The sequence below is a fragment of the Netta rufina genome (genome assembly GCF_964035555.1).
Source record: "Netta rufina genome assembly, chromosome: 1".
NCBI classification, from domain to species: domain Eukaryota; kingdom Metazoa; phylum Chordata; class Aves; order Anseriformes; family Anatidae; genus Netta; species Netta rufina.
In genome coordinates this window covers 155,900,225-155,925,309 of record NC_140123.1, presented here as the reverse complement: position 1 = coordinate 155,925,309, position 25,085 = coordinate 155,900,225, and the positions used below count along the sequence as shown (strand labels likewise).

General features: G+C 34.3%; 2 protein-coding genes across 2 annotated transcripts in view; one reads left to right on the top strand and one right to left on the bottom strand.

The window, feature by feature from the left end:
* Nucleotides 1-9,912, bottom strand: part of LRRIQ1 (leucine rich repeats and IQ motif containing 1) — a gene marked incomplete at both ends in the record, with an annotated part of 111,263 nt that extends 101,351 nt beyond the window's left edge. Inside the window, 8 exons of the mRNA XM_084306004.1 lie at nt 1,004-1,156; nt 2,096-3,292; nt 3,470-3,544; nt 4,828-5,057; nt 5,814-5,919; nt 7,173-7,267; nt 8,341-8,452; nt 9,772-9,912. Coding sequence (XP_084162130.1) covers nt 1,004-1,156; nt 2,096-3,292; nt 3,470-3,544; nt 4,828-5,057; nt 5,814-5,919; nt 7,173-7,267; nt 8,341-8,452; nt 9,772-9,912 — 2,109 coding nt within the window. The remainder of the gene's footprint in view (nt 1-1,003; nt 1,157-2,095; nt 3,293-3,469; nt 3,545-4,827; nt 5,058-5,813; nt 5,920-7,172; nt 7,268-8,340; nt 8,453-9,771) is intronic.
* Nucleotides 9,913-13,392: 3,480 nt separating this feature from the next.
* Nucleotides 13,393-24,844, top strand: TSPAN19 (tetraspanin 19; the record flags this gene model as incomplete). Its single annotated transcript, XM_084305839.1, has 9 exons — nt 13,393-13,416; nt 14,545-14,637; nt 14,747-14,819; nt 15,827-15,957; nt 17,250-17,324; nt 19,319-19,429; nt 22,054-22,197; nt 23,614-23,697; nt 24,764-24,844. 9 exons carry the CDS (start codon nt 13,393-13,395, stop codon nt 24,842-24,844), a joined length of 816 nt encoding a protein of 271 aa, XP_084161965.1.
* Between the last annotated feature and the right edge of the window lie 241 nt (nt 24,845-25,085).

Sequence of the window (25,085 nt, the reverse complement as noted above, 5' to 3'; positions counted from 1 at the left end):
TGAATAGATAAGCAAATTGGGAAAAGGACACAAGTATTTCAACCTACCCTGTTGCCCAGCTCTAATCACTGGACAGACAACACTGCTTTTAATTACATTTATTATCAGCTCTCTTCTCAGGATTATATTATTTAAATAGATAGATAAATAAACAAAAACATAGTGGAAAGAACAGTAGTGGCTGGGCAAGTAGAAACATTCAAGACTATTATAGATAACAGATAAGTAAGTTAATAATAACTAACTTTCTTATGAATTGGTGTTAAAAGACAAGAAAAAATTTAAAAAGAATTGTTCCATATAAATCATAAAGTTCCAGAGCCAAGGTACGTCATATATCAAAGTGTTTTCCTTAGTTATTAGAAGTTAAATTTACAATGCCTTGATAAGACAATGTACAGTAAAAAGTACCCAGAGATTATGCCTCTAGTAATATGTCATTTCATTCCTTGAGCATCTGTGTAATTTTCACTAATATCCATGGTGTGTATAGCAAAGGACTCTCTCCTACGTACTCCTCCCTAAGCTGTGCTATGGTGAACAGCACCTATCCATTAATTAATCAGACAGAATGAGATAATGAGGATAGATCACCAAGCCATACTAATTCTAGACTGATACTATCATGCACTTTTCTTAGTATACTTTGGCTCTTTTGTGGGATGTTGTTTTAGTAACACATATTGCTATATAAAACACAAATCTGCTGCTGTAATTGTTCACTTTTGGGAACAGTTGTTGATACTCCTATGCTTTTAAAGCACTAAAGGCTTTTACAGCTTTTACTTGCTGCAACAGGACCAAACCACAGACTTTGACCTTTTCGAAGTAGAAATGATCAGACTGATGCTTGGACTTGGCGATTTTGAAGGTCTTTTACAATGTAGATGATTGTATGTTTCTATGATTCCATATTCATTTGGATGCAATTGCATAACCACCTGAGCAGTAAAATCAACAGTTTTCACTCCGGTTATGATAAAGAATCAATTATGCCTGATACCTCCACGTTGATATACTTCAAGTCTTTGCAGCTACTTAGTCCTTCCAGTGCAACTAGACCACAGCGTCTCAGAGTCAAAACTTGAAGATTTGAACACTCAGACAACGTTGAGAGGCTACAAGCAGGCAAATCTTCAAGTGTTAGTTCTGTGACCTACATGTATTTGATGATAAATAAGATTAATTGTTGCTATATGGAACATATCATTATACAATGTCATATGTCTTTAAAAAGAGAGACAAAAACTACTTTTTACTAGAACTTTAGAAAATGCAAACAACAAATATGTTAACTCTTTCATACAGATGGGTCTGATCTGTTAAATAGGAAAATATATTATAAAAACAATGTTTGATTTGATTTTAATATCCACACTAAGATAAATAAAACTGATGTTCTACTAAAGATATTGAATTTGAATGGATGGAAACTAAGAAAAAAAAAATAATAGTATGAATTGCTTCACATCACGCTACCATACATAAAGAGAGAGTGTGCAAGAACAGATGAAAATAGTTCAGTTAGAAAGAGTGTGTAGTCCGGTATGTCATCTCAGACTGGATGTGAAGAGGAGAGCACAAAGCAAGCATACAGGGATACTCAGTGCTGGAAAGCAACAGGTGTTCTTTACAGCAAAACACCATCTATAAGCTGATCAGCAATGTCTTGCTTCTGGAAGAGGCTATAGTCTTCTCAAAACTCTGAAGATAAACAAGCAAGAGATGAAATACAGAGCCTTATACAATGGCAAAACCACTTTAGTTTAGCTGAAGATAGGAGCTGGAAGCTCCTGCCATTTACAGTCTTAAGATGCTGTCAGTCATCTGAAGACACACCAGTGTGCTCCACTATGCTCACAGGAATTCAAACATCATTCTCATTTCCCTTATCTTGCATTTGTGCAGAGGAACAACTCCCACTACATCCTACCCAACAGTAATTTTCTATTCTTCCAAAACAGCATTCTGCTGTAAAAAAACAAACAAACCAAAACAAAACAAACAAAACAAACAACGACACACACAAAAACTAAAAATACCAAAATGTAGTGAAAGTTTAACTTCCCATTTCATTCTAAATCTGTATAGTTACCTGCTGCAGAGTACTCCAAGGGCCACTATGCATTATCTTCTGTATACTTAATGGAGGCATCTTGCTAACTGAAGTTTTCCTTGGTCGTTTTTTAATATTTGATTTCTTTCTTTTGTTTTCCTCATATATTTTAGACCACGATTTACATGTGTTCATCCAATTTATTCTCTTTTTTTCAATATCATCAGGCAGAATTAGTTTATTGGAATGATCAGTGACCTCTTGAATTCTGTCCCAGATCTCCCTGACTTCCTTATTAGCATCTTCCACTAGAAACAGAGATTTCTTTGTTGTTCCAGACTGATAAAATTTATCTTTGACTCCTCTATTACCAGCATTTGACTGGGTATTTGATGAATTGCTGCGTGTATTTCCTACCATGTCAGTAGCTTCAAAATTAACAGATTCATGCTTCAAAGTGTTCATACTTGAAGCTTTATCAAGTTCCCCAGTTTGTGAGTAATTTTCTTCTATGCCTATTACTGAATTCATATAAAGGTTTTCATTATTTACTTGAGAAGAGTCTTCCTTCTTCTCAGAGCTCAGCATATTTGTTGGTGTCAGTTTTCCTTCTGTAGGAATCATCCAATTATTTGTTTCATCCATCAGTTCAGTCTGTTTTTCTTTTTGTTCCTCTATTTGCTTTTTTAGTTCCTTTTTCTCTTCTATTATTACTTTCCTATTTTCTGTCTGTTCCTCTTTTATGCTTTCTTTGTTGTCTTCTCCAGTTTCAGTCATCATAGCTTTTGCTATTTTTTCTCTTGATCTTCTCTGTTCTTCTCTTCTTATTTGCAGCTGTTTGTCTCTTTCAAGTCTCAGGCTTGCTTTCTTTTTCTCATATTCCTCACGCCTCCTTACCTGTTCCAAATATTTCTCTCTTTCTAGTTCTCCTCGTCTTCTTTTTTCCTCTTCTTTTTTTTGACTCCTTTCTTCCATTTGCCTTTTCATTTTTTCCTCTTTTACCTTAACTTCTCTCTCAATTTCTTCTTGTGCTTTCTTCGCCTTTTGTATTTTATCTTTCCACTCTTTTAAGATAGGACCATATTTTTTATGGACTAAAAGTGTTCTGAATCTAGCTTGGATTTTTACAGCCGCTGTATTCCTTTGTTCTGCCAGGCGTTTTCTTTCTTTTTCTTTCTGCTCTTCAGAGGCCTTTTTCTCCTCTTCCATTTGCAACTGTAGCTTCATGATCAATTCCTATGACAAAACAACAACTGGGAAGGACTTCAAACACTTTTGAAATAAGACATGTATTAGCATACTTTTACTATTAATAAACAGCATCTGGTTTATTAACTGTTACAGAATAACATTCATTCTCAAATATGACAGTAGCTTCACAGTATTTGACAAAATCTCATTGTACAATCTTACCTCATGTTGCATCATTTTGTCTCTCCAAGCTTTCTTTTCCTTCTGTAACTCATCTTCCATCACAGTTTGTTGTTTCTGTACAATAAATCAATTAAAATAAACGCTGTATAAAACCTATTGTACAAGACATCCTCTCTTCAAACTCCCATAACTTGACTTTACAATCATCCACTTCAGTGAATGTCTGAATTCAGATGAGAAACTTAGGTGTGTGAGTCTCAAAATAAACCTAACACTCTGATCAATAATAGCAGAGTTGGTCATGTACTGAAAGATGCGTAACATCAGAGAGTTAGCGTCTTGGTATTTGGCCCAAACAACTGCCACCCTCCTCTATATTGTACTACTTCAAATTTTGCCCTATTATTGAAAATGAAAACCATGGTAATGAAACAAACATTCAAAGAACAGGTACATTACAGCAACAGAACAGAAACAGAAGTTCTGAAAGTAGCATGAAAAATCACTCTGTGATGGTATGTTACTGATAATCCTACAATCTTTCAAACAGGAATTTTGTTCAGTGAATGTACTGGGTCTGGCTGGCAGGAAGTTAACTTTCCCTGTAGTGACCCATACAATGCTGTACTCTGCCCTGATATCACACTAATGTTTTGTCTATTGCTGAGCAGTGCTGGCACAGCAACAAGACTTCCTCTAAACCACCTCCACCCCACCCCCCCACACCTTTATCCCCCCCACCAAAGCCAGTAGGCTGGAGGTGGGCAAGAAGTGGGGAGGGGACATCACCAGGGCCGCTGACCTAAACCGACCAAAGAGATAAACAAGTCAAAATGGGAGTCATATTTTGTTTTGATGGAACTCAGTGGATGAAGCCTGACTCAGCCTTCCAGACATAGACAAGAAAAGGGAGTATAGGAACTTGTACCCAGATGAAGAACAACTTGAGCTAAATTGAATGATTTTTGTTCAGATTACTTCAATTTAAGATTTAGATTTTTCATCTAAACATGAAATAAGGGTTAGAGGTCAAAAGTATTTTCCAATAAGGCACTGCGACCACTGTTTGTGAGTAATTTAGCACATTTCCAGTACTTTTGCTGGTATCATATAGTAAAAATTCAGTACAGGCAAAGCCTAAAGAATAATTTACTATTTAAAATAGTAAATCAATTCACTGTTTATCAAAGAAAACAGAAAAGAAAAAAAAAAAAAAAAAGGAATCCCAACAGATCATGGTACTTACGTCTTATACCTTCCTTTGGTATCACAAGAACACAAGCAGATAGTTTAGGATGGTCATAGACTTTGTGACAATACTCTCTTTTTTTGCATTAAATCTTGAATTCAATTAATCTAGGCAGCAACAACATATTGGCTTAAGTATCATTAATTACCTTGTGCAGAAGCTCTAACTCCATTCTTTCAGCCTCAAATTCCTCCAGACGCTGCACCCTTCTGGCATGTTCTTCTTCATTCTCTTTTTCCTGTGCTTCCCTCTCAGCTTTCCACTTTTTCCTCTTCTCATCTTCAAGCTCACTTTGTCTTTTCTCCCACTGCTCAAATTCTTGTCTACATTTTTCTTCTATTTCAGGGTAAGTAACGCTTATGCCCATTTCAACATCAGCTACAAATTTGTAATCAGCCAAGCAAACATTTAATTTAATTTAATAATTCAAGAGGAGAATAAATGGTACTTATGCATTGGAGAAGAATAAATGGTACTTATGCATTAACAAGAAAATACTACAAAAACGATCTTGTGCTGATTTAGCCAGCAATGTATACCCCCATGGAAATCAGAACTACAAGTCTTTTCTATTAGTGATGTCATGATGTATAATAATGATGTACACTTACTATTGCAACCTCAGATTCTGCCACAATCATGCCTATTCCACCAATGCATATATCAGGATTACACATTGGCTTCAGGATAAATGCCTTCTGTGGGTATCAGAAGGTTTTGTTTTTTTTTTTTTATAACTGATCCACTCTACCCCAAAATATACAATGGCCATGGTGAAGGGAAACATTCCAATGTGACTATAAAAAATAAAACAAGTTGCAGCCAAAGCACAACATGCTTAGTGCCTCCAATCCAGCTACCACTTGTATTTTATTTTATTTTTTAATAATTATTTCAATCATTCTGGGGTAGTATTTTTGAAACAGGTTTCTATCAAGACATTGAAAAGAAAGATTGTATTGTGATCCTTAAATTAGATAAAAGCACAAGCATATGTCATGTACATCCAATCCCTGAAGTCTGTTGCATATTGTAACATTAAATTCTTTACAAAGAATATTATGATACTCGTGAAAACAGAAAAGCAGAAAATAGTGATAAAGATCAACACAAACAAATAATGCATTTGCTTACCTGCAACAAAATGGTCATCAGTGACCACTTCTTCATTGGTGGACTGACTGTTATACCTAGGTGTTATAGCAATCTGCAAATCTTCATTTTCAATTTTAAAAAATACCTAATAGGGTTTAATATTATCATTAAGAAACAAGCAATGAAATTTAAAACAGAATATTATAAAAATCCTCCAGAACAAGAATAATCTTCCCATCATATGACAAGTATAATAATATCAAACTTACTGATGAATAGCATCCTTAAAAACTGAGTAATGCAAGCACATCAGTCAAAAATTGTTTTCCAGAGTAAGAAATACTAGAGCAATTCCCCAAAATCACAGTATTTTGTGCAGAATTATTTATATATAAATATTATTATTTTTTAAAATGTATTTTGCATTTTGAACTGGAAAAATATGTGTTTTGCATTTGTTTTATTTTTTGTTTTACTTTCTGTGGAAGTAAGCACTACATTTATGCATCAATGCTGTTCTAGACATAGCCAAAGAACTAGTTACTTACTAAATTTTTAAGTTGTCTATTTGAAACAAGGTTTGCTGTATTTTTTTTTCCATTTATTTATTTTTTATTTGCAAGAAGTAATCTATTCCTGCTTATTTATTTATTCCTGCTTATCTGTTCATCACATGCTTGGGATATACATTAATATTTGTAATATAGCTGAAGTTATAGTAATTAGAAAAAAAAACACAACAGCAATCTTGCTTTTTAAACAATGTTCCTCTGAGAATAATAATTCTTCTTCACAAAAAGTGCTCACATTATAAAAGAGGTGACAAATTAAAAGTGATTAAATTAAACACACGTTTGTGTTTTTCTACAAACTTCAGCAAGGTATTCACTTTAATCCCATTAAAATATGAGGTTCATAACTCTTGATTTGTCCTTGAAAGTTACAGGTTTTATTATGTTAACATTTCCTATGAAATAACGAGATATATTAGGTACAAGATTAACAGTAACACATCCTTCAGTCATCATAAAAATAATAAGGTTAGAGAAGTTTAAAACTATTCTAATACTATTAAGATAATATTCTGGGAATCAATAGCAAAGGATTATTTAGTTGTTTGTTTGTTTTAATTTTGTTGATTTTTATGCTCAGCATTTCAAGCACTGATAAAGAAAATTGATTCCAAATTTTAAATCTTATAGATACGGTGTATTACAATTGAGTCCCAATTCTGAAGAATAACATACACAAACTCAATACCATATGGTTAGTCTAATAGGAATAAAACTGAACACATCTATGTCTCTTCAGGAGGCCAACTAACCGAGCTTAAATTATCTAAATTACAGAATAGAACTTTGTTCACTATAAATATTAATTAAATTAAATAGAGAATACCCTTTCTTTATTTTTTTCGAGATCTTCTTTATATTCAGCAGCCAACTCTGATAAGTGATCTGAAGCATGGCAAGGAACTATGTCATAATTGTTACCTAAAGAAGAAAAATATTTAATCTAGTACACTGAGAGAAATTGTGTAGCAGTACCCAGTTCTGCTCTAGCTACACTGTTTAGTGTACTTACACTAAGCTTACACTATAAAGAAATAAACCATATTTTTTCTTTACTTTTTTTCTTTAAAACAAAACAAAACCACAAAGCATTGATCAAACATATATGGGAGTCACTCTTACAGATTAAAAGCAGCAGATACATGTAACTGGAACACACACAATGATTCTGTACGAACCTAATGTGTGCAAACTGTATCTGCAAAAAAATTCTACAGCATAAAATGGTGGAACATAGGCTGGGTAGAAAAATACAGGAGAACTTAAAACAGACAGGTCAAAAACTGACAAAAAAATGCAAAAGTAATGAAAAAAGAATAACTGCCTATTACAAAAAGGATGAAAAGAAACATTCCCCAAATATCAAACCGTAGAGACAACATTGAACTTTTGTTCACAAAGACCACTACACTAAATAATTTTGAAACCCATGATGCTGTGAATAACTAAAACGGACCAGACAATTCCAGGTGTCTAATATAACTATGAGCTTGGCTTCAGTCACACAGTAGGCAGCGGAAGATTGGTCCCAATTACAAAGCCTTTTCATTCAGTGATGGCTTGAATATCTCTACAGACAGACTTTAAACATCCTTTGGGGCTCAATTGTATCTGCACTTTTAATTTCAGCTCATAGTGACTGCATCTCAGATTCTCGTGAAGAACCTGGCCTTGGTCCTGTTTCAGAAAATGATCCCATAACTTGCCTTGATCTATAGATTAGCATCAGATGAACTTTTAGGAAAAAAATACATTCATACTGAAAGGTTAACCTGAGAAGACAGCATTGCATGATTCTATTTCTAGAGATTCAGTATGCTTTCAGAAGCTGATGCGATAGGTTTCACTACTTGCTCTACTTAAAAGTTTGTATAGGTTTTACTACCTGTTCTACTTAAAAGCTTGTATTGTTTTACTGATGATTGTATATTGATAATATAACTTCCATGGGCAATATGAGGTGCATACGTATTTTAACTCTGATCCCTGCTTACCTGTAGTTTCATCATCTTCTAAGTCTTGCAGTATAATTTTTTCAGCATCTTGATTTCTGTTTTTTATGAAGTCTAAGTAGGAGACAATCAATTCTGGCAATTCATCTGAAATCTAGAAAAGCATGATGTTTCACATAAATTCTACATTTTCAACTGACTGCCACAACTATATGCAAATACATAATATATAAGAACGTAGACTCCTACAGACTTCTCCTTTAAAGCACTGATGAAAATTTACTAGTAGCTGCTACCAAAATTTTTCCCAGTTTCTGTACTGGGAATTCCCACTCTTCCCATTGCCTTGTCATCCAATCAACAATCAATAATTTTCATTTTTATTTACATTTTAATTAAAATAAAATCAGAACACATAATAGTTACTTATCTTCTGCTATCACCAGAAACATTGTTCAATTAACATTTTCTTTGTAACCAGCTTGGACCAAGAAATTAAGAAAAGCATCAAGGTAAAAATTAACCAATACACATGACATATAGAATCTTCTTCATAAAGATATTACAACTCTTTCAAAAAACAAATCAATTTCAAAATTGGTGATATAAACATTTACAGTATGCATATACACCAGATGTTTCAAATTACTTTATTACATAGATACTTTCTATTCAAATTTCAAAAATTTAAAAATTTCAAATTTCAAAAGTCTTTGCAAGGAGTGGGGAAAATGGACTGCCTTCTCTAGATTTGCAAATTGCTGTAAATATTGATGGCGTTTAGCATAAATAATCAACACTGATGTCTTGGCCTGCCTTTATTCATATCAAATATGAATATTAACCAAATTAATGGTTACATATGCACCAAATAGTCTACTCTAATATCCTGCAGACCTATTTCTTTTGCCATGAGTCTGAAAGATCAAAGTAAATGAAAAAAGGCCTAAATAACTAATCACATTTAAGAGGAAAGTCTTTACCCCAAAAAATAAGTCCAACAAAAAAAAAAAAAGGGACTTGAAGCACCAATTTGTATGAAATCAATAACAGGAAGTCTTCAAACATAGGTCTCTTGTAGCATTTAAATACACATTTAAATGAATACACATGGGTTTATTTATCCAGTTTTAATCTACCTTTTTAGCTTTAAAAAACAAACAAAAACTTCTAGCTTCAGATTCTAAAATAAATTTATTATAAAATAATTTATATTTATATATAAAACAATACTTTTTATAAATAAGCTATTGGCCTGTTTTCTCACTTAAGCAGAATGTTGATGCTCATCTCTTTTATTTTCTTGTCACCACTGAAGGTTACATTTTTCACAAAGCCGTACTACTTAGACTGCTTCTGAGAAATCCTCAGGTTTGGTATGTCAGGAAAAAGTTCATTCACTAGTTAGGCCTCCTGAAGCCTGTATTACTTTCAAGCATAAATAAAAGCAGTGTGAGCTCATAAAATACTTACTGTGTCAGTGTCACTCAAAGCTTTCTCTGATACCTCTGCGTTAGGATCATCTGCTTCAAAGGAAGAAACACTGATTCCGTCTAATTCAATTTCTATTTCTTTTTCAATTCTTTCAATGTCTTCTGACATTCTGCTTTCCATAGCATGTTATATGCTTTCAAAGCTACACAAAGAAAATATCAACTTCTAGAACTGCATGAACCAAAGTAAAGAGGGTGCTCATTTAGCATAAATTTATTGAGATATAGATATTGAACATTAGACTTAGAATATGAAAAGAAATAGCATAACTTTGTTCTGAACACTTCAGACTACTGAGTAAACGAGCAAAATGTAAGAAAAACGTTAGTTTGTGGTAAGAGAATGTCTGGCGCATAGTCCAACCCTAAGCTCGGGGAGGGGAAGCAGCTCACGCCCGCTCCTTCGCAGGCACCGAGCATCCCCGCCGCTCGCCGGGGATGGGACAGGCGGGACACGCTGAGCGCACCTCAGCCTCCCCGATACTACAACTCCCAGAGGGCACCGCGGAAGAGCACCTGCCAACTGCCGCCGCTGCTCCACGGGAGGGCTGGGGAGCGAGCCACCCCTCTACATGCTGGGAGCTGTAGTCCGCCCCTCTGCGCACTCGTTGCCCGCGGGTCTCCGCGACCTGCTCCGAGTGGCTACTCACTTCTCGTGCAGCCACCCTTCTACCGGAGCCAACACTTTCCCGGTCGCCGCGGAAGCAGGCCGATCAGCCCTCCACCTGGAGGCCTCGCAGCCACGAACTGCAGCAATAGGCGAGAGCGCCGCAACGCCGCCGCTGCCCTGGGAGCGTCACCACGGCAACGGGAAACAGACGCTCGGAAGACAAGCGGGAGGGCCCAAACTTCGCCAGCATTCGGCGATTCGCGCCCGGGGTGTGGGGGCGCCCCCCTCGGAATTCAGCTGTGTCGGGGTCGTCTGCGAGGGACGAAACACCCCGCCACCATTTCTGTCGTGTCCTTGTTTTTATAATCGTGGACAGGAACTTGGTTTTGAGAATAAATTAGAATAAAAGCAGACCAAAGACAAAAAAAAAAAGTTTAGCAAAGACGAATTTCAGTTTGTATTTTTCCTTCCATTTTATCTTGACAACTCTATCGATACGGCAAATGATGCCAGTCAGACAGCTGCGCTTCAGAGGTGTTGTGCTGGGGTCCCACCTTGGTTGGGGACGCTGGCCTGGCTCACTGGTTGAGGCTGAGGCTGAGGTTAAAAAAAAAAAAAAAAAGATAGAAAAAAAAAAAGAAAATAAAAGCTTGCATACAAATTACTTGAGAGCTGGAGAAAATATCCAGTCACAGAATTCAGGAGTCCACTGGGGTGGTTTTACCATGCTTGACAGCTGAGTTCCACAAGAACTGCTCTCTCATTTCCTCTCAGAAGAGCAGAAGACAGTATGCTGGAAAGAAAAAAAAAAAAAAAAGGCTTACAGATTGAGATAATAATTTAATAATTAAAGGGAAAAGGAAAACAAAACAAAAGCAAAGGCTGCGCGGAAGCACAGAGAGAAAAAGAAATCCCTACTTCCAATCAACAAGCGGTGTTCGGCCATGTCCTGGGAAGCAGGGCCTCAATATGCATAGTGGTTGTTGGAGAGGACAGATATCTTCATAACAAGAGCCCATCCTGCTCTTTCCCCTTTCCCACCTTTTATTGCTGAGTGTTATACCATATGGTATGGAATATCCCCTTGGTTGGTTTAGGTCAGCTGCCCTGGTGATATCCTCTCCCCACTTCTTGTCCACACCCAGCCTACTGGCTTTGTGGGGGTTGGAGGAAGTCTCTGTGCTGTGCCAGCACTGCTCAGCAATAGACAAAACACTGGTGTGATACCAGGGCTATTCTAGCTGCAAGTGCAGAGCACAGCACTGTAATGGCTGCTTCAGGGAAAATTAACTGCATGCCTGCCAGACCCAGTACATCCATGTCATTCCATCAAGCAGAAGTAATTTAGGTCAGGGAGAGTACAGACAATATAGTTCTAGTGTTCAGAGTGGTATTTACAGGGAAGTATTTACAGTTTGTTCCTAATGCCTGGTTAGGAATGCCAAGGAGCAGAGACATGTATAACAGGAAATCGAGAGCTGAAAGTTAAAACACAGACAGATTTTGCATAGAAAATTGTGCGCTTTTGTGGATACTTTGAAGGATCTACAATTCACACTAGCCATCAAGGGTAGAAGGTTTTTCTTCCAGCTCCCAGTATCTTTAAAATAGACTGAGTACCTTTCTGAAAGACCTATGTCAGTTAAACTCAAGATACTGGATTCAAGGGCATCAAACTTTTTCTTACCAGTGTTACGGATCACTGTGATATTCAAATCTTAAAGCTATGAAAACTCGTCCATTTGGTCTGATTCTTTGCAGAATCATGTAAACCAGTAAACTTCTCAGGATAGTCATGTTAAAAAGAATTTTCATGCAGTAAGTTGAATGCACACTTGATACTTGTTTTGTAATGTGAGTTCTGTTGTGATCATGGTGACTGAACCACAGTACATTGTTTCCTGCATTTGGCCAACAACTTTACCAACAAAAAAAGAAGTTTCTGTAGGCCTGCCTTCTGCAACCAGGAAATAATGGATGATAAACAGAAGAAAACATCCATAGGGTAAATATGTCGTTACAATGCGCATAAATAAGGAAGAAACATATCATTATGAAATTGTGCTCCCAAAGGTAAGACAGAAATATTCAGAGGTGGTAAAGATTTTCTTGTAGCCATTGAAATTAAAGCGTATATCATTTTTTAAAGATAATGTTTATATTTTCCAGATAAATGATTTAAGAGAAATTGAATTACTGTTAAGGTATCTCAAAATAAAGAATTGCAACCACATAATTATTACAAGAGAACAATTTCAGATACCTGTTTTCACATTCAATTTGTAACCTTTTTTCTTTTTATTCATTAGAACAGTGCACCATGACAATGTTTCAATACTTCCAGCTTTGAAAATTCTTAGGAAATTTAATTTAATTAAAAGCAGTGGATCTTCTCCAGGAAAAATGCAAAAAACATTTACCTAATTTGTCTAATATTGTTTGTAAGTTTACATGGTGTATTATAGACCCAAGCCCAATGTGAAGTTGGTTTGAGAATCTTTTAGATTTCTTTGTTTTGTGATTCAGCAACTAAATTTTTATAATGCAGGCAATGAGAATCTTACCAAGAAAAGAAAAGATGGTGTTTGCTGAATCTTTTGTTCTAGTCAACAGATTTGATATGTATATAACGTTTTGTACATAATATTCGTAATAATGCAAGATAGTTTTTGACCATCAAAGCTTCATCTGTATCATTTTCTTTGATTTTACAATCAAACAGTAATCAATCTGTAGTAATTCAGACAAAAGACAAGAACCTTGCAGAATTCATTTTAAACACATCCCTTTGGATTAGAAAATACTTCCTGAAGAGGATGCACATGCTGCACATGCACACAAGTCTGTGCATGTTTGTGTGCCTGCCTACCATACAAGTGAGAGGAGCAGGACAGTCCCAGTGGGCTGCCATTGCAGAAGCCATCTCTTAACACTGCTCTTGGACTCTTTTCAGCTTCTGTCACCAAGCCAGACAGACCAGAATGCTGGAATATGTTTACAGAAGATACAAGACAGGTGAAAAGGAACTGGTGGGGGGCAAATGTATGAGTTTCACTCTCAGTGCAAGAATCTTGATAGACCCATAATCACAGAATCACAAAATTGTCTAGGTTGGAAGAGACCTCAAGATCATCGAGTCCAACCTCTGACCTAACACTAACATATGTTATCCAATAATGATAATAATAATGATGATATTTAGAAATAGAAGTCTTTCATCAGGGACTTTACAGTGCTGAGGGTCTTTCCTGCTCAACTATCCTGGAGTATGCTCAAAACATCAATGCTTATGTGGTTTCCCTAAGGTTTTGTTTATGTTTGCAAGTGCAGCAGCATACTAAACTGATCAGTAGAGTGATTGAGGTGGTACATGGGTCCTAATGTACATTTTATATGTATTTAAAGGTGGATTGCTATGGTCACGGTCTAGGCTGGTCCTTCCACTGAGTGCCCATATCTGACTGGTGACAGAGTGCATCTCTTGATTTCCTTTGAAAGAAATTTTCAACTTTTTGACATCCCATTACATTCCACATGATTAGAAGTGGGGATGACTGAGAGATTCACTTCTAAAGTGAAAATCATACTAAGGAGTTAGGACACAAGAGCTAGTTACATCGTTTTACAGGTCTCATGTGCTAGAGACCTGTGCTAGAATTGTGCGCTGGATCTTATTGAAATCATTAGTCTTTATCTGCTGTTTTCAACAAACTTTGAATCAAGATGTGTAGATGAAGGGAGCTTGTATTTTTACTGCTTCACCATCTTACTTTTCCTTAGTATCATTAATAAATAGTTAACTATATAATAGTTAATAGTGTATTCAGCAGTTCTGGGACAAGTGTATGACAGCCTTTGTAATTCTTGCTTGCTCTTCAATATAAATCTTTCTATATACATGTTGCCTCCAAATGTTTTCAACAGTTAATAAAAAAAAGTGTTTTTAAAGTGCACAATATAACATTAGAGGCAATTGAGACCAGATACCATGTTGATGCTTTCGCTGATCCTTCCATTTTTTGTTCAATGTATCAGGTGACTGTTTAAATTTCTAAAGCAGTATCTGAAGGAAATAAATCCCTTAGTAATTGATAGGCTTAGTTATATGTTTCATATTGACTGAATATATGATTATATTTTCAGCTACAATTCAAAACAGAAAACAGAAAAATGAAAACAAGAAATAAAGTATTGGCATGGAAATATTACTTAAATGTCTTCAATGGAATTTTCTTGGTAAAAAAAAACGTTTTTTTTCTTATTTACCAACTTCAAATTAATTATTTAAAAATGGTTTGAATTTAAAAAATTAATCCTTTTTTTTTTTTTTTTTTTTTTTTTCCAGGCTCTGGGTATTATGCTTTTGACATTTGGCTTGTGGCTTTTATTTGACAGAAACAATTTATTCAGTGTGTTGTGTGAGTATAAATAGTTGTGTTTGTTTTTTTTTTTGTTGTTGTTGTTGTTCTTGTTTTTGTTTTCCAAATAAGTATAAGATGCATCAACATAGTGACTTTTTTTTTTTTTTCACAAGGTGGCAGTGTTGAATTGAAATGTATAGTTTATTTATTCTGTTGTGTATATTTTCCACAATAATGTGGAAAAATCAAATTCCATAAAAAAAAAATCAAATAATGTGGAAATCAAATTCCATAATGATTATTAAAATAAGAGAAAATATAGCATGTTTTTGTACATCTATAATTTATATATGAGTACAATTTATACAATTTATCTCACTTGCTGTATGGCTTGTAGAAGAATCACTGAAATATAAATCAGCTCTATTGATCTTTTCTTTATATAATTTCAGAATGCATTAGGCCAGCATTTGGCAATATTATTTAAGTGGGTATTTGGCTGGAATAAACACCAGTTGGCACTTGTGCTCTCCATTTTCTCAGAGCATCTATCAAATTATTTCACAGAGAAGTAAGTTTTGAGCCACATAACAATAGCTGTCCTCTTAAGGAGCTGTCTTTCTTGATTATGCCAAGGAGCACCAGTGCACCCTTCCAATGAGGAAACTGTGAGATGAAGCATTGGAGATGGGAGCAATGAGAACACCTGCTACTTTCTATATCAGTAAAAATATCAGTAAAAAAAAATTTTACAGCAAAACCAAGTAAAATGGAAAGGGGAAAGTGGCCAGTCACAAAGAAGGAGGATAGCAATGGAATGGAGTCGATTAAATGAGAATTCTGTGTCCACACAGGATTTGTATGTCATAATAATTTTTAGTGAACAAAAACTGTAACTAAAACTAAAACATCTATAACTTTTAATTGTTCTCTGTTCTCATTATGGGTAGTTCCATCTTTTCATTAATGGAACTGCAAAGGTTTATTGTTTTTTTCTGGAGTAAGTTTTTTAAGTAGAAGTATTGAATAAATTGAATTGACAATGTGAATGCCCTGTGTTAAAGTTTCTTCAGGTGAGAACCAACCAGTGTCATGTATTTCTTTTATGTTACTTGGAGTTGGATCTCTTATTGCTTTTACATCAGCCATGGGATTCATTGGAAGCGTTCAAGAAACCAAATGTCTACTAGCTACAGTAAGTGAAAACCAGACTCCAGCTTTCTAGTAAAATGTGAGTGAAACCTGTGTGATCCTGTACTGATGTTTTCCAGTGTTTCTATAATCGACTGTTAGATATTCTTTTATAAAATCCTGGCTCCAAACAAATCAGAACAAATCTGATATCACTGCATGAATGTTTTCAGTGAGAAAAACAATTGCATTTTGTTGAAGCAAAGATTTCTGTGTTTATTAAACTACGAGCTTTAAAATTAAATTGGCATTGAACTTACTGAGAGTAACTATCTCTCAGTATACGCTCACATGCTGGGATGTGCTGAAGAAGTAAAGAAAAGCTTACCCCAAAATATTGCAGGTTGAAGGCACAAGTGTCTGCAGTGTGGCTGTAATATCAAAAAGGACAGTATGATTAAAAAGCAGAATTTAAACAAAACAGGAACAGCTGTTACCTCTGTAGACCTGCAGGTATACTTCATATTTCTATATTATTCATGCTTTCTAAAGGAAAGGCATTTTCATTACTGCAAAATTATATTTTAGCTATGCATTCTGATGATCACTTTGATTACATTTTTCCCTTCTCTTTTGTTTATTGTCCCAATTTTTGAACAATCTCTTTTAGACTATGCTGAAGCAGAGAACTCAGAGAACTTTTATATTAAGTCATGTGCTAAGCACTACAAGTATCAATGGGTACAGCAGTGAGAGGAACCCAGGAATCTCGATCCTTTTGGCTATTTTACCCTAGACATTTACTGTTTGCCTCACAATCTATTAGATGATGATAGAGACAGAAATGTCTAATTTCTAACTTCCATGAAGTTTGAAAATTAAACAATGTGAAGGAGAATTTGGTCTCATTGAAAACAAATAAAATCTATGAAATTTTTGTTTTGTTTTGCACCCTCTAGTTTAAAGGAGTTCTTGCCTAAATACGAACTTTTAGGTCTCACCAAGATAATTCAAAAAGGAAATAATGAAAGAAGTGTTTTCTTCACTGGAGCAAAGCTGCTTGCTGCTTACCAATATCTTTTGTTCTTCACTTCCATGGAAGTTGTGGCTTTGTCATCAACCCCAAAACACTGAGTTGTGCTTTACTTGAAGCCTGACTCTTAGTCAAAAATGCAGTAACTATGATGTCATTTTCTGAGGGCTTTCAGGAAAAGAAATATTTTACTTTTGTTGGAAAAACTGTGTAAAACTGTGTAATAGTCATGAAGGAGCTTCTGGAATACTTTATGCACTGCTTACTTATTCAATATTACATTTATCCATAATCCATAATTTATTTCTATTTTTATTTTTTAGTATATGTGTTTTCAAGTCCTGGTATTTGTCACCCAGATCACAATGCCAGTGCTGGTATTTCTGAAGAAAGAAGTGGTATGTAAATAAATTGCTACATGGGACTGCAGTTAATTTCAAAATACTTTCTTGCAGTTGATTAAAAAATAAATAAATAAATAGTTTGCACTGCATTCTATATCACTTTTAGTTTGAACTTGAACATTCTACATGTCCACCAGGCATAGCAGAGGACTTGGAAAACAATTTGAGAAATTCAGCCTGGTTGAATAGTTGTACAAGGGAATACATGGAAATAACATTTCCAATTCTTCCTTTTCTGATTTTCCACAAAACATACTCTTCCTGTTAAGGAATGTAGAATCATCAGTGGCAGGGATACAGGGATAGATTTTTATTTTTTATCATTTTTATCATGTATTTTTTATAATTTTTCTATGATTTTGAGGAATGACCAAAAAAGTCCCTCTTTCCTGGACATTAGCAGACTTAGGAGAAAGTATCAGATGCCAATCCATGTCTGCTAGCGGATGATAGTCTATATAATAATATTATCATATAATAATATTATCTTATATCAAATATAATATAATATATTATAATTATGATATGATAATATATCAACTATCATAATAATAGTCCATTTTGCAATTGATAGTAGAAGTTATTGGTATCATGACATTTAAAGTATACTAATGAACTATGAATACTATGATTTTTATTGTTTGAGTCTTTTTGATATCCAAATAGAGATCTATTACATTGAATATTTACCTTTGCTTTTAACAAGAGAAAGCGATAATAAATACAAACATAGATTCTATCACTAGTAACTGTACTTCCTTAAAACTTTGTTCAGTCATTCATTTTTCAATAAATAGCAATACCAGTAGTTTAGGCACTCCTCACAGTAATGAATGGAATCTGTACCAAATTTGTAAGGTACAGGAGGCCTTTTCCCTCTTCTGCAATTCAAAAATCTGTGGTTTGAGAAAAACCCCATGACACTGGTCTCATAAACTTTATAAGGTTCTCTAAATCCCACTGCTGTTCAGCACAAATAGCTTTTCTCCATCAAAGTGAATATGTATAATCAAGATTTCTTCGTTAAATGTTAACTTATAATGATGGAGTCCGCCCAGTTTTATATTGTATTTTTATATATTGAAAGATTTGAACTGTCAGGAATGATGCAGTCTGGAGTCAGTTGTGCTAGGAAAATTGGTTGAAAGATTGCAGTTAAATTTATTTTACATCAACTGTAATGCCAGTAGATCTCAACCATAATTAAAGTGCTGCTGAAGTATAATAAATGATAGAAACATCATCATTCACTATGCCAGCTTTAAAACTTTGCTGTTAAATGGCTGTAGCAACTGGAATGAATTGGAGAAGCCTTTTGTTGTTGTTACTTAATTTTGTAATCAAACCTTTCAATGGTCTAGGAGTTCTCACATGCATCTATTCCCTGCTACACTCTGTATAATCACACTCTTTATGATCAGCTTATCTACTTCAATGACTGTTGAAGGTATACTTTAACAGTCTCTACAAAGATTCTTGATCTAGGGCCAACATGAGCTGCTAACTCCTCTACCTCAAAGCAATACATATCCAGGCCAAATAAGCACAAAACTTGTGCTTATACAAGTTTGCATCACATTAGGTATCGAATCCATTTTTTTCCCCTGCTTATTATTATGTGGAACTGTGCTTATTAACAAATGTGATAGACAATATTTACTATTTCAGTACAGCTAATGTGCATGTAAACTATGTTCCCTGGCTTTTCTGATTCCATTTGGGCTAGTCGCCTTCTGTCTGCCTGCACTGTGTATGTGCTTTGGGTCACTTTTCTTCCCCTTTTGGGTCATTTTTCTTCCCCTTCTGCTTTCAACTATACTATTAGTCCAATGGCTATGACATGTCTTAGATCATATTTAGCAAATTGGTAGAAATGATACTGCTTGCAATTGACCATGAAGAAATCTGAATATCAGGAAAAGATCAAGGATTATCCATCCACAGTCATCAATATGCATGTAACAAATGCTATAAATATTTATGAACAGGTCCATCATCAATGGAACAAGAGAATTGATGAAGTTATTTCTGAATATGGAAATAAGAGTCTGGCTGAGAAGGAACTCGAGTGGAACATTCTGAATGCTGTGCAGCACAATGTAAGGAGAAAAAAAAAATCACAGATAAAATATCACCAATCAGAATTGACTTAACAAATATAATAAATACACACCTTTAATAAAGGATTCCTTTTTCAGGATCTGCTGGTAATATGTGGTGGTGGTTGGGAGAGGGTGCAGGTTCCTTGCTGTTACAGTGGCATGGATGATATTAGCCATATGTCAGGCTGTCCGTGTATATAGAAGCAGAAGCAGTTCTAATCACTGAACTTTACAGCAGCTGAAGAAATGTATGAGTTTCCTAACATCTTCAGCAGCGTGTGATAACATAAAACACTTGGTCTGTTTATATCTGAAGGCTGACCTGAACCATCGGCAAGTAGCAGTGTTACGAGGTCAAAGCAGAGCTCCTACTGCGAGGGTATCTGAATAGATAGATTCTGCCTTTCAGTGAGCCTTTTAGAAATAATGCTTAAAGCCTCAAATTAACTTGCAAATCAATACTTTCAGCACACACATTTAACTGTTAATCATTTCTGTGGCCTGGCAGCATGTAATTTGGTTCCTTTTTCAGAAGAAGTCCTTTTAAGCATTTTTATGGGATCAATTATTTTAGAAATTGTTAACAAAGTTTTTGACCTGTCTTCAAATTAATTCTGAACCGTGAGCTTCTAGTTACAAACACTACGGCTTTACAATTTAGCATGGTTTAATACATTTTTATAGGTCAGCTGTGAGTTCCTTAATATGACTTCCTGCAGAGATGAGTTACATGGTTCTTGACAAATGTTGAATATAATTTATGATTCCAGATAACTCACAAAGCATGTACGCCTAGACTCAAGATTATGAATTCATTTGTAATGTACATTTAAAATCTGTTCTTTGAAAACCAAGTCTTTTCTCATTGGATTCAGGATTTCTGTAGTGATTAATGGTCACCTCATTATGTCAGTGGTACAGTTGGGTTATATTCTGGCTCATACTTGAGCTCAGCTTCAATGAGCTGTTATGGGCTCACAGATTTCAGCAAAGCTTCATAACCTAGGAGGTACTTGGTGGGCTTGTTTATGTTTTGGCAGTTCTCAGAGTCCTGTAGATATTTCAGTGTTGATGTCTAAGACAAATAAAATGATAACAAATCAGCCAAGATGAAGATGAACTTTAATCATGCTTTTGAATGAAATACTGCCTTCCCCAGGTCATGTGTTATTTATTTCCACCATGAGGAAAAAAAAAAAAAAGCATAAGAGTATTATTAGAGAACTAGTTTTAACTTATTCTTCGTAAAATATGAAGTACTGGTTAAGCTGGTGATTTTTAAAACTAAAATTTTAGGGTGATTTTTTAAACTGAAACTTTTATATAAAAATGACAGTTCTAGCTAAGTTATCTATTTTATATTTATTTATTTTTTCAAAATTTAAAAGTAGAATATTCTGGACTGATTCTTCAAAACACTACAAGGAGATATTTTTGTTTAGCAGTCTTCTGTGCTGAAAATTACACTGTCATTCCTCTCATGGTTGCAGAATGAATGTGAGTTGAGTTGGACTCAATGACCCTTGTGGGTCCCTTCCAACTTGGGATATTGTATGTATGACAGACTTTTCATTAAAAAACAAAACAAACAAAAGCACAAACAACAACAAAACAAACAAACAAACAAGCAACACAGACATTTCTGAAATTTCATTCTGATTCAGAATGAAAAGTTGCTGGAATTTCCTACATGGCAAGAATTCTGTTCTCCAAACTATTTTATGCTTTGATCTGCTGTGGTTTAGTTTTGCTGATATTGTGTCATATTCTTGGGAAATGTTAGCTGACACTTTTGAACAGCACACAGTATATGTTTAGTGTTTAATATCTGAGCTGTGTTTGCACACGAGATAAATTCCTACAAAAATACAGATTTGAATAGGGAGACTTTCTAAAGATCTCCTCTTGCTAAGAACGAATGATTTTTGCAAATCCTTTCATTTTTTAAAATGACCGTAGAAGTGAGAAAGGAATAATGAAAAGCATTTCAAATTCCAATCCTTATTTAGGTTCCTAGGTCAGAGTAAAACAGTGTTGTTTTATATATATATATATATATATATATATATATATTATTTTTTAATGTGTTTTATAAAATATGTCTGTATTTATTGAATTCATTGTGGAACATCATTCATTATATTTTTCCAATAACATAGTATTCTTTCTTCTTTTGCTGTACTTACCAGTGAGCTTGCCCTTACTTTACTTAATTGCTTACACAGTTTCTGCACTGAAAATACCTGTGAACATTGTAAACTGCAGTGTTTGCAAAAGTTAAGGGTAATAGATAAAATTTAATGTTTCTTTCTTTTTTTTTTTTTTCTATTTACATGTATACTAGAATCATTTTAGTATCTAAAAGAATGTTCTTTTCAAAGCTGTATTTTAAGAACCTACCCTTCTTAACCTTCCAGTGTATGTCTTTGCAAACTATATGTACACAAGGTTAAATTATCCTCTGCAGAAGCCTCTCTCTACTTAAAATAGATGGAAAATATCTATCTAATTTAATCAACTAAATCAAATATGGCACTGGTTGGGGTGAAAGTTCCTCTGTGTGAAGGAACGCAAGAACTTTATAGGTACTGGAATTACAAATTATAGGATTTATATTCTAGATGGAATGCTGTGGAAGATATGATGTCACACAGTGGGAAAAGAATAAAAACAAGGAAAGTAGTACTCAGATCCCATGTTCATGCACCAAATCTAGTCTGAAGGAATGGTTTTGTGATGTTCCAAGGAATTCAACTTACAGTACGGTAAGAAATAAAGCAACAAAAACAAAACAAAAACAAACAAACAAACAAAACTTGTCTTGAAGAATATAAGTTTTGCTACCAGATGGATTTTGGAAAAAATACTGAAAACACTTTTTCCAAATATGAAAATATTAGTAATGTTCATTAGTTTGTCACTTATCACTGAAACCTTTTTTTTTTTTTTTGACTCATTAGGTATCAGTCATGTAGGCAATTTTATATTAAGGATACTTTAAGAAAAGAGAAGTGAATATCAGAGAATCAGTATCAGGGATATTTATGAAGTAGTAAGCATCCTGGCATTCAAAAATCAGTGCTGTACAAATCAATAATGATAATGGAAAGTGACAATATATAAAAAGTATATAGTGCCTTTTCCACTTGTAATTATTATTCATTATTTATAGAATTACAATTACTTCACCTGTTTGCATTATTTGTTTCCAAAGCATCTTCAGTATACAGTAAGAGAAATGAGCTAGACATTCAAATATGTGATGTGTTGCCCAGGACCAGTTCATGTTGGCATTTACATGTCCTAATACAAAGGGACCAATTTGCATAGGTCAGATATTATCACCTGATAAGAGAAATGTGGAGCAAGAAGCATACTCTTGTAAAAGCTCTCCAGTATTAATAGGACTGTCCGATGGAAACACGAATTCAATGGGCAGTTCAGGACTGTAATTAATAGAAAGCATGTTGCCAAATGACATCTCTTCTCTTCCTTCACTCATCAGTTTGTAATTTTGTAATTTTGACTGTTCCTTGTCTTTAGAAGATCATTTCAAGGTATAGGTTACAGGAACAATAATAATAATAATAATAATAATAATAATAATAATAATAATAATAATAATAATAATAATATAACTAATATTATTATAATATATAATAATATTATTGTTAATAATTATTATTATATATTTATAAGAAAGTTTTATTATATTTATATCTATTTTATGCTATGTAATAATTTATAAGTTCTTAAAATAAACACCATAATAAGCATAGACTGTAATCTGCAAAATTTGCATCAGGATGCAAAAGGTTCCTGAAAACTTGAACATATTCTTTCATCTACTTCCTCTACTTTTAAAGTAATCTCTTATCTATATAAAAAATTAAAAATTTTAAAAAAAAAAATCCCTTTTTATTAAGTCACAAGCTCTGGTACATTTCCATTCAAAATTATCAGATTTACTTCAGAACAACCTGCTTAGTTTAGATCATTTAAAAAACTTTATAGCTGTCTCTGCAGTATACATTACTATTGTATTTGATTTCTGGCAAGTAAATATCAGAACTCAACCTGCAGAAAGTTTTATGCCATGTATTCTAATAGCATGTTCTTATAAATATGCAATGGGAATTCAAAAGTCAAAGTGATTTTTCTTGAAATCTGTTCTTGCTTAGGGATGTGAAAAATATTTAGATACATGGTTTGAAAATAATGTTTTGATCTTAACTGGAATTAACATCAGCCTGCTAATTACACAGGTAAGATTATTTTTAAGCAAAAAAATAAAAAAATAAAAATGAATTTTTTTTAAAGCATCAATTTTAATTAGAAATAAGATCTTGCACTGTTTATTGACACCCCACTCCTCCCAACTCTCACATTCAAGCACCATCACGGATGGAGGTGTCCAAAGTGTGTTGAATGAAATGTTCAACCTGACTTGTGAAAACAAACTGCTTTGCAAAGACAGGACAGGAAACGGTTAAGAGAATAAAACTTCTGTGGAATGGAAGACCTTTTTTTTTTTTTTTTTTTTTTTTTTTTTTCCTGTATTTAGACAGAGCCTAGCCCATGAATGTGCTAAAACAAAGAGTACAAAATCATTAAACCTCTCTCCCCACATATCTATAAGAAAATTTTATTGGGTAAAAAGGAATAATGGTAACAAAAATTTCTTCACAGACAGCCTGAAGGCTCAATGCCATCAAGCAGGTAGAAGGATGTTTTGATAGCATCTAAAATCATGGGGTTGAAAATGAGATTAGTTAATTTTTACTCAGAGAATTAAAAATGTATGTATAGCTATTTTACCTCTTCCATATGTAGTACCCAGAGTACTCTACTATCTACAGACGAATATAGTAAAAGCATTCTATAGAATGGACCAGATCAGTGATGAAAATATTTGTTACACACAATCACATAATCCTCATTAGCACAGTATGAGTATCTCATGATCTTCAATGTACAGTTCAATCTAAAACACTTCCTTGTCAGGTTGAAAAGAACTGTTATGCCAATTCAAGAGGGTAATGATAAGATTCATAGGGCACCGAAACATTTAACTAAATTATGTGCCACTTGAATAGATTCCAAGATAGTTCTGTAATGTGGGCCTAAGTGATTTTCTCAAGGTCACATAGCAAGTCTGTTCCTAGGCAGAGAATCCAGCTTGTGTCTTCAGGCACATGTGCTGATCATTCCCCTTTATATCCCTCTGCGTTGTCATTCATAGGAGCCAGGTCAACAGTCAGATTGACTCAGTCATGAGCAAGCATCAACACTTTCTTTGTTATTTTTAATTCATCATTTCTCCTTTTTTAGATATTTGTGATCAAGCTAACCATGCAGCTGTTAAGAAACATCAGAAAGAATAATATTTGGCCAGATGAATCAGATGAATGATGAATATCTGGGCATTGCTATGGTGCAAGAAGATCTCATTCATGCCTGTGACATCAACAAAATTACTTCCACTAAAATGTCCATTGGACTGTATGTATTGTAATCAATAGTATATTAACATTTGGGCTATAATGTGTTTGCTTATTGTTCATAGTTATAGATATAACGGTATGTTATGAAAGTCTGTGGCAGCATGCCATGTACAAGGTGGTGGTTAAAACTTCCTGAAAAACTGAATATT